This window comes from Dama dama, chromosome X, assembly GCF_033118175.1.
Source record: "Dama dama isolate Ldn47 chromosome X, ASM3311817v1, whole genome shotgun sequence".
In the NCBI taxonomy this organism is placed as follows: Eukaryota; Metazoa; Chordata; class Mammalia; order Artiodactyla; family Cervidae; genus Dama; species Dama dama.
In genome coordinates, this window is record NC_083714.1 from 21362152 (window position 1) to 21380627 (window position 18476).

The 18476-nt window shown below is 40.1% G+C and overlaps 1 protein-coding gene across 1 annotated transcript; it reads left to right on the top strand.

Annotated features, from left to right (window-relative positions):
• The first annotated feature begins 13331 nt into the window (after nucleotides 1-13331).
• Nucleotides 13332-13605, top strand: LOC133051458 (small ribosomal subunit protein eS27-like). The gene has a single exon (XM_061135879.1). It carries the CDS (start codon nucleotides 13337-13339, stop codon nucleotides 13586-13588), a length of 252 nt encoding a protein of 83 aa, XP_060991862.1. The 5' UTR covers nucleotides 13332-13336; the 3' UTR covers nucleotides 13589-13605.
• Nucleotides 13606-18476: the final 4871 nt, after the last annotated feature.

Genomic DNA, 18476 nt, shown 5'->3' on the forward strand with positions numbered 1-18476 from the left:
TTATTCTGACATCTAGAATAAACAGTGATCATTCAAAATCATCTCCTCCAGACATTATATTCATCTATTTCTTTTAGATAGAAACAACTGAAAAGATACAATACTAGCACGATAAAGGAAGCTGTAAAAATCTTATTAATAAAACAAATACACTGGTAAGCAGTCATGGCATACACCAAAAAGCCAAGGAGAATTAAAAACAAATTTCTATTGATATTTCCCACAGAAAGTACTCCACCTCATTGTTTCTCAATAAAACTTGAATTACCAGATGGCAGAACGATTACCTAATTAACAGTTTTAATTATGACTAAAGACCAAAGAATATGACAGAGGTGTACTACAGGCTCTTTTAGTCTGTTTCTCTCTTATAAACACTCAATCCATACTAGTTATAGGATAAAGGATGAATTAATTCTTGAAGAAAAGCTTAAATTTCATAGAGTTAAAAATCACAGTAGCTTTAACTCATAATGACAATCATAACTTGAACTAAAGTCTATTTGGAAGGTTTATTTCAGATGATGAATAGCCCAAACAAGTTGGCCTGTATCTTTTCATTGAGAAGAAATCCAATTATTTAACCAAACACTGAGTGCTTATTATGTGCTAACCTCCTTTTCCAAGTCAGAAGAAAAGAAAAAAGGAAGAAGAATATGGATAAGATTTAGTCCCCTTCTTCAGAGCTCTTATAGTTCAGAAATGCAATGTGATTTGATGATGAGTTTTCAATTGAAGGTGTAAATGACTTTGCCAGTAGAAAATATATGATACAGAGAAGTCTTGTCAAGGAGATTCTGAAATATGCCTTGAAGTATGAGTAGAAGAAAAGAAAATCAATAGGTCGGGTGTGTCAGGAAGGCAAAAGAGTTGTGCAGAGCACATGAAAGCATGTGAGACCATGTTATAAACAGAGGATAATAGAACTAGTACTTTGACAGAGTTTGAGGGGACTGTCCTATGTTAGAACAATGAGGGACAGAACTAGAGGGATGGGAAGCAATTCTCTCCAGAAGGTCCTTCTATGCCATGATAAGCTGTCAAGACTCTGTACTGAAAGCTCTGGAAAGGCATTACATGATTTTAAACACACACTGACATCACTGGAATAGCATTTGAGAAAAATAGCTCTAGCAGCCATGGGAGAGATGGGCTGGAGGGCATTGTGTTTGGAATTGAAGAACTACTACAATAATCCAGAAATAAAGTGACAGCACTAAAAGCTATAACTGTATATTATCATGAATTCCCACCTTTCTCAGCAGCTTAGGGATAGGATTGAGAAAGGTGGTCATACCACCCTAAAGTTAAAGTCACCCAGATGGGTAAGATGAACAAAGTGGTGAAAAAATAAAGAATAATAGCAGAACATGGTTGAAGTGATGAACAATCAGGTCCAGACTGATTATGAAATGAAGTTAAGCAGCATAAGGATTGAGTGATGGGGAATGAAGGATAAAGCAGGCAGGATTTTGGTCCCCATGACCTCGATCTCCTGGTACCACTCCCATGATCTTACGTGGCAAAAGAGGGTTATCTGTATGTGACCAATCTAATCAAGTGTCCCCATTAAAACCAAAGAGCTTTGTTAGGCTGGTGACAGAAAGAGAGATCAGCAAGACTAGAGCATAAGGAGAACTTGTTACTAGTTTTGAAGATTGGAGGGGGTCACAAGCCAAGGAACACAGTCGGATTTAGGAGTTGAGAGTGGCCTCTTCCTGATAGGAAACAAGGAAACAAGACCTTAGTCTGACAGCCACAGGGAATTAAATTCTACCACCTATAGTCAAAAATGAACCTGAAAGCAGATTCTTTTCCAGAGTCTCCAGATAAGACACTAGCTCAGCAAGCACCTAATTTTAGTATTCTGAGACCTAGAACACAGAACTTAGTTTAGTCTTGTGACCTAGAGAACTAAATGGGTGCTGTTTTAAACAGCTAAATTTGTGGAAATTTGTTGAAGAGCAATAGAAAATTAATACATGATATGAGAGAGGACAGTGTGATAGGTATGAGCGCCTGTAGCGGGACGGATACAGAGAACAATAAAAATAGGAGGTTCTGTGTGACTGAAATAAAGGGTGCTTAAATAATGCTGAAAGAGTGGGCTACCGTATACAGTTGTGCATGCTGTGCACTGTACAACACCATGTGAAACCAATAACACAATATATACATATTTATGTATATCAGTGACCTCACATATGCAGATGACACCACCCTTAGGACAGAAAGTGAAAAAGAACTAAAGAAACTCTTGATGAAAGTGAAGGAGAAGAGTGAAAAAGTTGGCTTAAAACTCAACATCAGAAAACTAAGATCATGGCATTCAGTCCCATCACTTCATGGCAAATAAATGGGAAACAGTGGAAACAGTGGCTGACTTTATTTTGGGGGGACTCCAAAATCACTGCAGATGGTGACTGCAGTCATGAAATTAAAAGATGCTTGCTCCTTGGAAGAAAAGTACTGACCAACCTGGACAGCATATTAAAAAGCAGAGACATTACTTTGCCAACAAAGGTCCGTCTAGTCAAAGCTATGGTTTTTCCAGTAGTCATGTATGGATGTGAGAGTTGGACTATAAAGAAAACTGAGTGCCAAAGAATTGATGCTTTTGAACTGTGGTGTTGGAGAAGACACTTGAGAGTCCCTTGGAGAGCAAGCAGATCCAACCAGTCCATCCTAGAGGAAATCAGTACTGAATATTCATTGGAAGGACGGATGACGAAGCTAAAACTCCAATACTTTGGCCACTTGATGTGAAGAGCTGACTCAATTGAAAAGACCCTGATGCCGGGAAAGACTGAAGGCAGGAGGAAAAGGGGATGACAGAGGATGAGATGGTTGGATGGCATTACTGAATCGATAGACATGGGTTTGAGTAAGCTCCAGGAGATGGTGATGGACAGGGAGGCCTGGTGTGCTGCAGCCCATGGGTTTGCAAAGAGTCGGAAATGACTGAGCGACTGAAATATATATTTCTTACAATACTTTTCAAGCAAATGGAACTAAAGGTATGAGGAAGGAGGGTATTTTCTAACTCACCAAAAAACATGAGCCAGCTAATATTGGATATAGCTTCAAAAAGACAGGCAAAAAAAAAAATATATTCGGATGCCATGAGTCTCAAGTGCAGAATGATAAATGAATGAGGACAGCAGACAATGTTGTGAAATGAGCGCCACAGAACCAGTAAGATAACAAGAAACTGACCTTATAAAAACAGTAGGGATTTCCCAAGTGGCTCAGTGGATAGCAGTCCACCTGAAAATGCAGAGGGCACAGGTTCAGTCCCCGGTCTGGGAAGATGCTACATGCCATGGAGCAGCTAAGCCCATGTGCCTAGAGCCCATGCTCCACAACTAAAGAAAGCATCACAGTGAGACGCCTGTGCACCGGGACTCAAGTAGCCCCCACTTGCCACAACTAGAGAAAGCCTGCACATAGCAACTAAGACCCAGCAAAGACAAAAATAATAAGATTTTAAAGAATTTTGCAAAAATAGTAGAATAGTATGGGACAATAGAAGTCAGTCAGTTATTACTTCTGCCTGTCGCAAGATTATAGCTCCTTTAAATGAAGTCACTCCCGAGAGGGTCAATTCCTAGGCAGGTTGATAAGAAGTCCAGGGGCCCAAAAGGAGAGAGGGATCTGGAATTCTCAAGGAGGAGGAAAGGACAAATGTTTTTTCCCTCTACATTCCTTAGGATTATATAACAATAATGTATCCTGCTTGAGGACAGTCTCTGGGAAAAAACCTTCTGGCTAATCCTGTAATCTTAAAATGTAAATTATGGGAGTGGGTCTAGTAAGGTCTTTACAACCCCCAAACATTCTTTTGATTCACTGTAATAACTAATTAAAAGTACATAACTCCATTGCTAACACTAGAGAGGGGGCACTCTTTCTGCCCCCTGCTGATGTCTATGTCAGAAGCTTTGTCTATCTCCTTTATACTTTAATAAAACTTTATTACACAAAAGCTCTGAGCGATCAAGCCTCGTCTGGGCCCCGGATTGAATTCGCCTCCGGAGGCCAAGATTCCCAGCATCTTTTGTGGTTCAGCAACAACCTTTCACTCCCACGGGCAATGAAAGTTAGTGCCTGCCCACGGCAAATGACTCAATAATAATATAATTCTCATTTATTGAACGAGACCAAAAAACCAATATATGCAAACTTTCTAATTCTTACAGCAACCTACAATTACATGATAATTACATGGTAATGACTAATTACCTTTATTTTACATATGAGCAAATGAAAGCTTAGAATTCAATGACTTGCTCAAGGTCACACAAATTAGTAAATAATGAGGGTAGAATTTAAAACTGGGTCTTTCTGTCTCTTCTCTGCTAAGCTTCCTTCCAAGCAGACAAAATGTGGACTAGATGCTTCATGATATCCAAAGTCCAATTATCCAAAAGCCTAATGCCACCATGCACGGGCATGGCACCCAGGTGTACCCAGTGAGTCCTACCATCCACCTTCATCTGCGTCTGACGCTTAGGACCCTTGTCTCTGGGGTAATCTCTCTATACATGTTACCTTCTCTCCCCAAGGAAATAGGACAGTGACTTGGTTCAAATGCATGCCTCCTTAGAAACTACACAAAACTCTGGAGAGGTCTAGTAGGCAGACACATGCTCTCATTTGCACATCACAGATGGTTATGTCTACTCATAGCTTTGGATACTTTGGCTGTGATACAGAACAGGGCATGCTGGTGCCAAAACTATCTGTAATATTGGGGCTAGAGATTTCTAAAAACATACACTCTCTCACACCTTCCACACGTGCACGCACCCTCACGCCCATCTCATGTCAGGGAACATCACTGGCCTCCTATAGCGCCAAGTTCTAAGCAAGCAGGCTTCTCACAGAAATAGTTTGAATTTGGGAACTGGCCAAGATGTCAACGTTCTAGACTACACATACCTAGCATTTTAATGCTAATTGCAGCATAGGAAAGAAATATTGGCAGCAAGTTTGGTATTCTGATATTTTCTCATTTCTTCCTTCTTGTATATAAGACCTGGAATCTTCCCGTGTGAAGTTGTCTTCATGAAATTCAGGCAGAAACAGTTTAATGGGATTCAGTAAAATACAGTAAAAGCTTGTATCCTTACTACTAACATCAAGTTGGAAAAAATAAACCCATATGAAATATAAATGTTTCGCATTTCTACCTGTCTCATGAAATTCTTGTAGAGTATAAAAAGAGTCATAAACTTTGGCTACTGGTAAAATCATATTTTGGACCTTTGTTCTATTTCTCAAGGTGATTAATTTCATTAAGTCTTTTTCGAAAGCCTAACCATGATAATTCTCAACAAAGTGCTTTGTGGTTATATGTAACTTGCATTGCTAATAATTAAATATTCATCTGGAATGCCAAAAAAGAAACATTTGGGGTGATATTTTCCTGGATTACTATTCAGATAATCCCAAACCACAAAACTCCTCACTACCAATTTCTGAATATGCTGAATCTAACAGAATATATGGGACCAAACTTTGGCTAATTGCCACAACCCACCAGTTCACATTTAGTTGAAAGGGTATCCCCATTTTCTTTTACTTAAGCAAGAAACCACAGAGTTTCTTGACCAGGTGGACACATATGTGGATCAGAGAGCATTCTGTTGCTGCCAAACACCCACACAGACTGTGTGTGCATTCATTTCATGACTTCTTAAGCATCGATTGATAAAGTCCTGCTCCTCAACCCAATGTGCGCCAACAACAAAGTCTGATGAGGACAGACCATCACCCAGTCTGGCATATACTAGTGACTATGACTACATGTAAACTACAATTATTTCTTTGTTTCGAGCTGAAGGAAAAGAGTATTCGGGCATAAGCTGCTCTTGGTCCTATAAAAACCATATTTCCATACTACTGAATGAACCAATTTATAGGTCAACAAAAATGACTTCTCCTTGGCAAAAGGAATATATGGCACCCAACAAAGAAGCTGATTCAAGAATGCCCCACTCCCCAGCACAACCTGATTTAGACAGCATATAAGGAACAGAATCATGAACTGGGAGGAAAAAGAGATGTTTGAGACCCTCTCCCTCTGCTCATCACTCATACACACACACACAAACACACAGTGACTTGTCTCACTTAACATTTATATACACTCACACTCACTTAGACTGACTCACAAATATACACACTAACATACACACAAATTCCAGATTCTAACAACTGCACACTTCTCACACCTGCTCACACTCAACCACAAGAAAGGGGAGATACCATATGCAAAAGCCAGTATGTTCTCATACTGGCTCACACTCATTCATATGCTACATACCACTCCCACACACATTCATCAGTTAGTCAGTTCAGTCACAGTCATGTCCGACTCTGTGATCCCATGGACTGTAACACGTCAGGCCTCCCTGCCTATCGCCAACTCCCAGAGCCTTCAGAAAAGTTACAATCACAGAACTAACATGTATTCAATATGAACCATTTGCCAGGCCTTCTAAAAGATCTCACATATGAAGACAAGAACCTGAAACTGAAGAGATATTACAAAAGACAAACAAGTGAACTATTCACCCTTCAATACAACACATATCTGTTTAAAACAAGAGCCTGGGAGAAAGAAAATCTTGACATACAGCTCATTTATTTCTTCATGGTGGCTGTCATCAGAAATGCATCAGAAATGCATTTCAAATTAAACCAGGGAATTTTAAAAAATGATTAGGCTTAGGCTATACCCTTCCTGACTCCCAAATATTGTGGTTTAATGGGCCTGGATTGGGTATTTATGCTTGTTTAAAAGTTGTCCAGCCTATTTGAATTCATTGCCAGGCTGGCAAGGACAATGATTCAGTAGAATGTTCCAGTAGAATGCCATGTGGTAACCTACCATTTTAGAAGAACAAATGAAATGATACTGGAATCAAGAAGACAAAAGGGTTTCACAAAGGAAGTGACATTTGAACTGGTTATTGAAAAAGAGATCAGTGTTAGGTGGAGAGGAGGAGAAAAGTAAAACAGAGACAGAAAGATCAGCTCTAGTAATTAGTTCAGACAAAACATAAGAGGGAAAATATTTACAAGCTTCCTTAGAATCCTAAAGATTAGACCTCAGAGGACCTCAGAGGTCACCTTGAGAAGCACTTACCACACCTAGGAATTGCTGAGGGGCCATGTTCAAAGTAGATTCGGACTCAGTAGGTCTGGAGTGGAGCCTGAGATTCTCCATTTCTAATGTACTCTCAGGGAATGCAGAGGCTGATGGTCCACACACCATATTTGAGTAGGCAGATTTCAGGGGTTCATGGAAGAACACTGACTTGCCAAGGTGCTTACTAAAGTAGAGGAAGACTAGCAGACAACTACTGTCCAAAGGCTCATCAAGGATTTTATCAACCCACCCAGACACCAAGATTCAAGCTCTTACTGTGGGGATGGCTGAGTCCAAACCATATAGTAGTCCAAATACTTATAGTAGTCTATACGTGTTTGTTAGACCATCCAACAGTGAGCACTTTTCTTAGCTGCTGCTCCTTGAAAAAAGCTAACCTTATACCTCAAATATTTAGGCCTTGGCTGGCTCGCAGGAATGTTTTCCTCCCTCAATTTATTCTTAAAAGGGGCAAGAAAGACAGAAAATAAAAAGCTACTGCTTTGACACTTGATGACAGAGACCTTTCTTGCACTTCAAAATTATTCCAATTTGAAGGAGTCCAACCCAAAGCAGAAATTCAGAAATGCTCATTTCCTCATCATAGAGGATATCTGCAAAACCATCTTAATCTGCTGTGACATTACAGAGATATCAAAGCCAAAAAAGGAGGCAACTTTCAGGGCAACTAATGAATATTCCCATTTAAGAAGGTAAAGCACAAGCAAAAGTCATCCCATTCAACTTATACCTGCAAAAAATGTATATATACTTCAGTACCATTTTCTTCAAAAAAGTGCAGTTTGTCAACTATCAAATCAAAGTAGACATCCAAGTTTAACCTGGATTGTTGAATTTAATCCTTCCAGCAATCCTAACATAACTGTATAGTATTAAATCTGTTTTAGAGGTGAGGACTGAAAGAAAGAGAGCTGGGATTGGAATCCAGATGGTCTGACAGCCTTGTATTCATTCCATTTTACTGAACTGCTTTCCATAAGAACCCATAATGTAATCTCCCTGTTACCAATCCATACCTGTCAATTTACAGGACATAAGACACTTTTGTCAGGGACTTCCCTGGTGGTCCAGTGGTTAAGACTCCTTGTTTCTACCATAGGAGACGCAGGATTGATCCCTGGTCAGGGAATTAAGATCCAGCATGCCACTCAATAGAGCCCTCCTCCAAAGACATTTCTGTCAAAGCATCCACTCACTTCTGCCTTGAATCAGCTAAGGGTCTTCTTCATTTCATCTAGTTGATTCTGAGATCCTGGTCCTTGGAGAAATCAGCATAAGATAGTGATTCTCAAGATATGGTCCATGGAACAGCCACGTCAACATTACCTGGGATGTGTTAGAAATTGTTAGAAATGCCAATTACGGGGACCCAAGCACAAGTTGGAATCAAGATTGCTGGGAGAAATATCAGTAACCTCAGATATGCAGATGACACCACCCTTATGGCAGAAAGTGAAGATGAACTAAAGAGCCTCTTGATGAAAGTGAAAGAGGAGAGTGAAAAGGCTGGCTTAAAGCTCAACATTCAGAAGATGAAGATCATGGCATCTGGTCCTATCACTTCATGGCAAATAGATGGGAAAACAGTGGAAACAGTGGCTGACTTTACTTTTCTGGGTTCCAAAAATCACTGCAGATGGTGACTGCAGCCATGAAATTAAAAGACGCTTACTCCTTGGAAGGAAAGTTATGACCAACCTAGATAGCATATTAAAAAGCAGAGATGTTACTTTGTTAATAAAGGTCCATCTAGTCAAGGCTATGGTTTGTCAAGTAGTCATGTATGGATGTGAGAGGTGGACTATAAAGAAAGCTGAGCACTGGAGAATTGATGCTTTTGAACTGTGGTGGTGAAGAAGACTCTTGAGAGTCCCTTGGACTGCAAGGAGATCCAACCAGTCCATCCTAAAGGAGATCAGTCCTGGGTGTTCATTGGAAGGACTGATGTTGAAGCTGCAACTCCAATCCTTTGGCCACCTGATGACAAGAGCTGACTCATTTGAAAAGACCCTGATGCTGGAAAATATTGAGGGCGGGAGGAGAAGGGGATGACAGAGGATGAGATGATTAGATGGTATCACCAACTCAATGGACATGAGTTTGGGTAAAATCTGGGAGTTGGTGATGGACTGGGAGGCCTGGAGTGCTACGGTTCATGGGGTCGCAAAGAGTCGGACACGACTGAGCGACTGAACTGAACTGGACCCCAGACCTAGTGCATGGGAACCCCTGAGGAGGGACTCACAGGGCTGTTCTTTAAGAGATCTCCAGATGATTCTGATGCCCATGAAAGTTTGAGAACCACAGCTCCCTATACTCTCGCCAGTTCAAAATCTAGCTGTAAACAAATCACCCTGGCAGAGAGTGATAGAGGAAAAGGGGTTGATTCCAGGGTTTCTCTTGATTAAAATCCAATCAAAGAACGAAATTATAGATTTATTTTCTCAAAAATAGATCAGCTTTGATCAGAGACAGCCTCCACTCAATGCAGTTGCTATTTGTCTCACAAAAATCTCATAAAATAGTCTGCTCCTCCCTGCTCTCAGACCCCCCAGAATCCCTAAAGGGTCATGTATCAACTTTCTTTCCATTTAAGTGTATAGAATAACGTAATGCTTCATGTAGTTTATTTTACCAAATACAGACTTCTAATTCTCTTCACAGTACCCTACCCCACCTGTTAAATCAGGGAACAAAAGGTTCACTGTGGTTTCTGGCATCACATTTCAAGTACATGGCTTACTTTTCAAGGACCAACAGCCGTCCTTTTCTAACCTTTTATTTTTGTCCTTAACCCAAACTCTCCATTAAAACCATGAATGAGAATGGTCTCACCAGTAACCATTGTTAGTCATTGGCATTGCCACTTCTGTGCCCTTGCTGACTCTGCTTTCACCTTTTGGAATACCCTATTTTCTCCATCCTCCTACCTAAAATTGTATCTGTTTTTGAAGGCCCATCTCAAACCCTATTGTCCATCTCCCCTTATCAGGCAAATTTGACCATGTAGTCAAAAAATATATACTCTGGTTTTGGAGTCAGAAAGACTGGAGTCTCAGTTCTAATCTAATGTTTACCATCTTTGTGATCACTGGAAAGTTTGTGAACTTCAATGAGCCTCAGTCTCCTCTTCCCTGAAATGGGCACAGGAAGAAACAACTTTACAAGGTTGCTGTGTGGTTTCAAAGAGAAAGCATCCCAACTCAAGGAACCGAATCATCCAAAAACTCTCAGCCCACATTGACCACTAGTGCCACTTGGGAAGCCCATTGTGTAACAGAGAGGCCACAAAGCCGAAAGCACACATAACTACACTTATAACCTTCTTCCTCTGATAAAAGACGTGAGGGGTAGGGGTCCTAACTGGAGTTGAAGATGGAGTTCAGGGACCTGAAAGCTAAAGAATCTGACCCCAAGTTAGGAACTAAGATCTCTGACAAATGGGATTTCAGAACTTTAGAGCAGCAAAGCACTCTAAGGGAAAAGAGGGGGAGGGAAGCATCAGATGAGATCATCTGTTATTAATAATAAATTACCAGAGTCTGTGAGCAATTTTAGTTAGAATATAAATTAGACAGGATTTAAAAACTGTCGCTGTAATCACAAGAATGGCACTCACGTTCATTCTCATGTGCATTTTTGAGCAGGAAAGAAAAGACAGAGCTTTAGCTTGCTCTTACCCTGGTTCCATACACGATGGTTGCCTGTCGAAATGGAAGCAGCATTGACACAGACAGCATGACGTGACATCCCCAGATAAGAGGAGAGCTTCCCACAAGAGGCCAGGCTAAGGTGCCATGGTACCACCTGCTCCTGGCGCACTATCTCCTCCTCCACTGACCCAGGAGACACAGAAGAAAGCAGGAGAAGACACGACCTTGGCAAGATGCTGAGCTGGTTCTACCTGAAGCCCCCTTCAAAGAGGATTTGGGTTATGCTTTAGCATAAAGGCTGTAGATTCTATGGTGAGATGTGGGCAGGACATACCCAGGATGCTCTCAGTTTTCCTGAGGGCTGATGCTTTGAGCAGGCTCTCAGAAGTCAGCTTTTCCCTCTGACCAAAGCAGAGATGGAGCAGAGTTCTACCTTGGAGTCTAACTCCCCAAGCGAGCTATGAGGCTCACTGGGGTACTGAGCAGCGCCCACCCCCCCTTAGAATGAGGGAGTGGGCCAGATATCTAGGTATTTGCAAAATAGGGCCGAGGACCTGAGACCATCAAAGTAGACCCACAAGAATGTGGCAGAATGATTGAGGACAATGTATTTCTAACTAGTTTGTGTGGTCTTGCTCCATTATGGGCTCCAAACTTCCCCACTTCCATCCGTGAGATTCTGCCTCCTACTATGGGTCCTGATGCACGTTGTTGCAAAATTGATACCCTTGTGCTTCATGCCATTGGAAGAATGGGGAGTAATTAATAACATGCATTAAAAACACCATCTACCAATTGAAAACCTTGCTTTGAACCAGATTCTTCTTCTTTGATTCCCTTTAATCGATGATCACTACATCTCCTAGGCACTTTGCCTTTTCAGTACTCTGACCATTAACATTTCCCTATTTTGAGCCCTCTGAACCCTCAACTGAACTTTTGCAAGTGCCTACTAGAGGTATCTTCCTATCTCCAATCTCACTACCATTAAGATTCGCCCTAGAATATTTTTAGGGTATAAGACACCTATTACATGGTACCTTGATTTTTGTTTACATATTTTCTTAAATATTTTCAAGTGAGCTGTAATGGTAAGGCCATTTGGAAACCAGCAAAGAGCTGAACAAAATTATATTGTTCTTCTGAAAACTTGCAAGTGAAGCAGTGTTGAGTGGGTCAAGTTAGAAGCCTTTCAGATGTCATAATTTTAATTTTAGTAACTTTCAGATAGATCCATTAGATATGTACAGGGGCTCCCAAGTATGCTTTACCTAAAACTCAGAGTCAACACATAACTAGTTGTCAAGATCAGATTTTTACTTTTCTTGTCAAGACTCCATGTCAATTCTCTTAAAATTTTCCTTCAAAATTAACTCATCCTCAAATGATAATCCAAAGTCTGCAACATTTAGATATTGGCAGGATACCTCCCCTATGTCAACTCTAATCCTGCATTTGCATATAGTTATAGTATATCAATGTCCAGCAAATACACATTATAAAAGAGAAGGGCACATCTGTATAAAAAAAGTAAGAGGTAAAAGACCTGATTTCCAAGAAGAAAGAGACTGAAGAAGTTAATGAGAAAAGCAAGATTCAATTCCTTTTCTATTCCAAACTGCTCTGTGTCCCTCTAATTATTTCCTGCCCCCTCCTTTTTTTTGTAATAGAAAAGGCAAAAGGAAGTCTGCAAAAGGCACTCAGAACAGCATACATGCCCTTGTTCTTCTACTCACTGTGTAAACTTGAATGGAGAGCAAACTCTAGACACCTGAGTTTCACCATCTGCAAAATGGGGGAACTGGATCAGTTTTAAATTGTGTCTAATATTTAAATTTTATGATTTCATGTATTACAAAAAAGTCAGGTTTCACATCTATACACACACTTGAAGTGAACGCATTCTTTATGCCATCTCTCAAAAAGAAAAAGGAAAGCCACTTACAAAGAACTGAAGCACATTGGATAGGACAGCATGAACAGGCCTAGGCCAACAACACCACCCTAACATCCAGCTATTTTAGCTTTACACGTAGAAACATTGTGAAGGAGCAATTCCCTAATAGTCTAGGGGTTAAGATTTTGCGTTGTCATGGCCAAGGGCCCAGGTATAATCCCTGGTTGGAGAATGAAGATCCCAGAAACCACACATGGTTTGGCTCTCCCATCTCCCCCAAAAATTGTGAAGGTAAATAATAAGTTCACTTTTGAGTTGAAATCTGGTGCATCACATCTCCCCTCTTACTCTTCTAGAAAAATAACAAGGCAAGTACTTCGCCTTATAACTGCCCTTTGAATACAGAAGGACAGCTATATCATGTCTCAATCAGCTTTCCTTCCTCCACACCAAATATTTGCCTTTAAGTCCACCATTCAGTAAGTGGCATGGTTTTCAGGCTCCTTAACCACCCACATAACCCTCCTGAGGACACACTATGATCTGGTCATCACTCCTTTAAAATGAACCTAACAGCTTTTCCGGCAGTGACAACCTCCTCAAGAGAACATGCCTCTCGCAAAGGATCTTCATCCCTCTCCAGAAGAGGAGAAGAGGAAACACAAGAAGAAGCGCCTGGTGCAGAGCCCCAATTCCTATTTCATGGATGTAAAATGCCCAGGATGCTATAAAATCACCACCGTCTTTAGCCATGCACAAACAGTAGTTTTGTGTGTTGGCTGCTCTACTGTCCTCTGCCAGCCTACAGGAGGAAAAGCAAGGCTTACAGAAGGATGCTCTTTCAGACGGAAGCAGCACTAAAAGCACCCTGTATCAAGATGAATCAGAGACCATCCCAATAAACAAGTTTTGGATAAAAAAAATAAAAAAAATAAAATGAGCCTAACAGAAAAACAAATGCAAACTCTACTAGACAAGCACATAACTTTGTTCATATCTTGAACTTATTAAAAGACTCTGATAAAAGCTATAGATGTTCTTTGGAGAAACATGTTCCTACATGTCTACATAGATTCATAATCTGCAAACGAGCAGTTGTTTCACAATCCTGACATTCATCCGTGGACTTCATGCTAAGAACGCCCTACCCTGAATATATCTACAGCCCAGCAGGGCTACCATTTCTGATGATATTTAGACTATGCTCAACTTGAATATACAGTGCCATTTTCATCCTCTAAAAGGAAGCCAAGGGATAGAAATAATTAATTTTGAGGTGGGAGTGTTAATAAAATCACTCTACATGTTTTCAGTTACAGTATTTTTAATGAGAGACTTGTGGGAATTCAGCTATGAAATAATCTAACCTACCTATCTATATAACTAAATTGAGTTAAGAGACATGTTAGCAAACATTGTGACTACCCTCCAAGTGCCAATTCATACTAATGCACCTACTGGTGCCAGGTAATATCTCAGATGATACATGTTCAACAGCAGGATAATGATTCATTCTTAGCATGCGGAGCTGTCAGGCAAGAAAGATAGAGTCATGAAATCCAACACACTTCCACCCAAAGAGGTGTTTTCTGGTGTTCTAATTTCCACTGAATAGAGCACATTACCCCCTGTTGAACATTAATGTTCAATGAGACATAATCACAGGCTAAATAGCAATCTGCTTGACATCATTTCTTTTCCTGGATACAATACTATTTGTACTAGGGCTATTCATCGGGCATAGAGAAATTGTGGGCTACAGATGCATTATTGCTGATCATCTATTACTAGAACCTTTGTCAAAAAAAAAAAAAAAATAGAAGATCAAGACTTGGGAGGAAATTTTTCAATCCTATATGGATAGCTTGTTTTTGGAGCCTGACCCATATCTCAGTGTGCTGTTACTTTTGAAAGCAAAAAGATCCAATTATTGCCCCATAATAGGCATCACAGGTACCCGGCGTCAAGTCTTGTTGACCTACTTTCAGTAATCTATAAGTGTTTCAGATTTAATTATTGAACCTACTTCATCATGCCTACCTATACCCATTGCTTGCCCTGTGATTTATATCTCCTCCCCCTACAGGAACTGCATATTGGGCTTGACCATGTAATTTGCATTGTCCAATGGATTAAGGGTTGAAGAGAGTTTAAGTTTCAAACCTAACCCTTAAGAGGGACCTCATGTTTATCATGATTCTGCTTGTTTTCCTGCACCTCCACAAAATCCAGGATAAAGTAACCCTGGTTAATGAGCTAGTCCAAGACACAGAGAGAAGACTCAGACCCAATCTGCAGCTAAGAGTCACCCAGCTGAGCCCAGCCTAGGTTGCCTGAACTCAAACCAACCCATAGACATGTGAGCAAAATTACTAGTACTATTGCATGCCACAAATATTAAGTTATTGTTAGGCATGCAGCAACAGCTGACTCTATACTCAACGTTAAAAAGGTACAACATACTAAAATTGATTTTACAACTTGCCTTTTGTCCCATGAGATATTTACATTACACATCTACACATATACACACATGTACACATATATACACACTTTTGATGGCTAGAGACTGTGTTAGATGTAGGGCATGCCATGGTAAACAAACAATGCTCATGGTTGCTTATTGTCTATTGGTTTGAACTTCACAATACCTCTAACATCTCTGGACGTAATGGGCAATCCAGTGCAGTATAAAAAATTGGGGAGAAGAATCATTTGATTCCATTGATAAGCAAGTGATGGGATCCATCATCTCTAAGAGCAATTAATAGTTATATTCCTGACTGTGAAAAAAATGAAATGCTTCAACATTGGTATGCTTTACAGATAACTAAGGTTTGCATCTTAAGCTCAGAAAGTTGAACAATATTGGCAAGAAAGACTACTACTCATAGAACATAATTTAACTTTTCCTCCATGACTGAAGTCCATCATTATGAACTACAATTATTGTGCTGTGCTGTAATACAGCTCTTGGTTTCTCCACGCTTCTCTTTCTCCTCCTTACAAGAAGCCTGTCAACTGTATCTTCTGCTGTCATCGAACCTGCCTCTAACAGTCCTCTTTCCCTACCGGTCTTCCCCAAACTGCTACAGGTCAACCAGTAACCATACTTATGAAGAAGTATATATTAAGACGACTCAGTGTAGTACTGTGACCCTCACATGTTAAGTGCATGGTTCTTATGCATGGGATTCACACAGCAAGTCCTGACCTTCACAATTCTTTCCTGCCAACCTCTTGATTAAGGTTGACTATTCTAGAAAAGAGAGGCTACCAATGCAAATCTGACCTTGCAGAGGAGTTAATGTACCTTACATTTTATTGTACTTTAAAGATCCTGAAAGTGGTTTTTTCCCTACTTAATAATAATCACAATACAGTTCAAAGAGCCAGATGAAAAGAACTAAATGGATTCCTACTCTGGTGTGCAAATAGAGAGCTTGCATTGCTCTCCAAACTCTGAGTAAGATTACAGAAAGTCAACAGTTGGAGGCCCTAAAACCTCAAGCACCATGCAGCTATAAGCAGTATGTATAAAAAACAAGCACCGGGAATGAAGTATGATGACAGGTATTCAGTTAGGCCAGATCAGAAATGAAATATAATATGGGCAGAGTAACACTCTGGAGTAAAAAGACAGGCTGGCGTAAATCTCTGCATGCACTTAGATTTCAAATTTGTGCATCAGTTGTATAAAAGTTTATTTTAGCAAAATCGGACCACATGATCCTAATACTTTGACTTTGAAAAAGAAATAGATGTCTTGCTATATATTTCTCAGCATCAAACTATCATTGGTTCAGAAAGCTCAATTAATCTGAAATAAAGGATTCCTTCATCTCTGAGCGCAAAGAGCCAATGTTCCCATCAGTTTTTCCGGTCACATCTAACACAGCGTCTGGGACCTAACAGGCACCCAAAATAAAAGCTTGATGAATCAATGAATTTGTAAATTCATCAGATTTGTAAATTATTTGCCTCATTTCTTCCAGTTACAGCTATTTGGGAATCAAAAAAAAAAAAAAAAAGAACTAGATTAAATAAACCACTACCCTATCATTTACGACCTCTTTGTATTACGAATTCCATTATTAATTGCCTTCTGTGTGGGCACTGTCCAACAATAGCATGGAGCAAAGAAGGCAGACATGGAAGAGAAAGCAAGTGGGGAAGGCAGCAATTACCCTGAAGTAGAACTAATTGTTCCAAATCCCTTGCCTTAGGCTTCAGTTCACATAATCACTGTTTCTGTGCTCCCTCTGACTGTATACCACAAGTGAGTACCACTGATGGAATGCAATAAGTACCAAATCCCTCCTGCTTCTCTCCATAGACAGTCTATGCACAAAGCTGGTAAATAGGTTCAAATGTCATGACAGAAGCACGTTCCAGCTGTGGCCTCCATTGGCCATATGTGGGATCATGTAGAAACAGTTCTGAGAGAAGGTCTCAGCTATGGGTGGGGAAAAGGGTCTCAGCTACCTGTAATCATTATCTCTGATTTATGATATGAAAGCATGAAGTAGTTTGGACTGTTTCTTGATATTCCCCACCTTGTACCTACAGAGCTCTGAGCAAATTAGTTACAACAGGTAGATATTTGCATGTACTGTGCATATTTAAATTCAGCAATCCTAAAGTTAGAGTTCTCCAACAGCTGTCTAAACATCAGTCAGCCTAAATTCAGTTATTCCCTAAGATCTCAAAACTGTCTATTTCCTATTTTGGGGGTAGTTATTATTAGTAAAGGGATAATTTCATGAATTCTTTCAGAATGCTTTTCTTCACTTTTACCATGAGGGGAGAAAAAGGTATAATGGGGCAAAGGTAAAAAGTTGGTCCCCAAACTCATCTTTACTAACAAAGGAAAAAGTGTTAAGAGTTGAATGTGTATCATTTAAGTCATTTTCAATAAACATACTAATCCCCAGATAGACATACACGTGTATGTACACACACTTGCAGAGGTAATCACCCTATATAATCATTCATATCCTATTTTATCACATTCTATGATCCTGGAACACACGCAGTTTTGTAATCCTATTTTCCATTCAGTTTCTTCCAACATTTTTTAGAGGGCCATGCCACACAGCATTCGGAATCTTAGTTCTCCAGTTCCCCGACCAGGGATCAAACCTGTGCCCCCAGCATTGGTAGCATGGAGTCTTAACCACTGTACCAAGAGGAACTCTCCTCTTCCAATATCTTAAAGATAAATCTTCATACAGGTGTAAATCATAGTGGCCAAAACAGAAATCAGTGATCATTCCTGTTGGGAAACAAATGTGTGTGATGTGTATATGTCTCAATTCTCAGACTCACACAGGACAGAGGTGAAAGAGTTCAATCAATTACCTATGAACTTCTTATTGATAAGGCTTGAGGGGGCTCTTACAAAACTAAAACTGCATCACCAAAGAGATGAGTTAAAATATGAATAGTATTCTTGGTGTCATTGATGTTTAGTTGCTCAGCTGCAACCCCATGGAGCATGCCAGGCTCCTCCCTCTCCATGGAATTTTCCAGACAAGATTAATAGAGTGGGTTGCCATTTCTTCCTCCAGGGCATCTTCCCAGCCCAGGGATCAAATACATGTCTCCATGTCTACCTAAGATTGCAGGCGAATATGTTACCGCTGATTAGAAACAATAAAATCAGAAACACTGATTTATTCACTCAAAAAATATATGCATGCCTATCACATACTAGGCATTGTGCTAAAAATGGTTGATAAAAGGATAA

Excerpts from the sequence above, each read along its gene's own strand:
- LOC133051458 (XM_061135879.1), top strand. The coding sequence starts at position 13,337 with ATGCCTCTCGCAAAGGATCTTCATCCCTCTCCAGAAGAGGAGAAGAGG.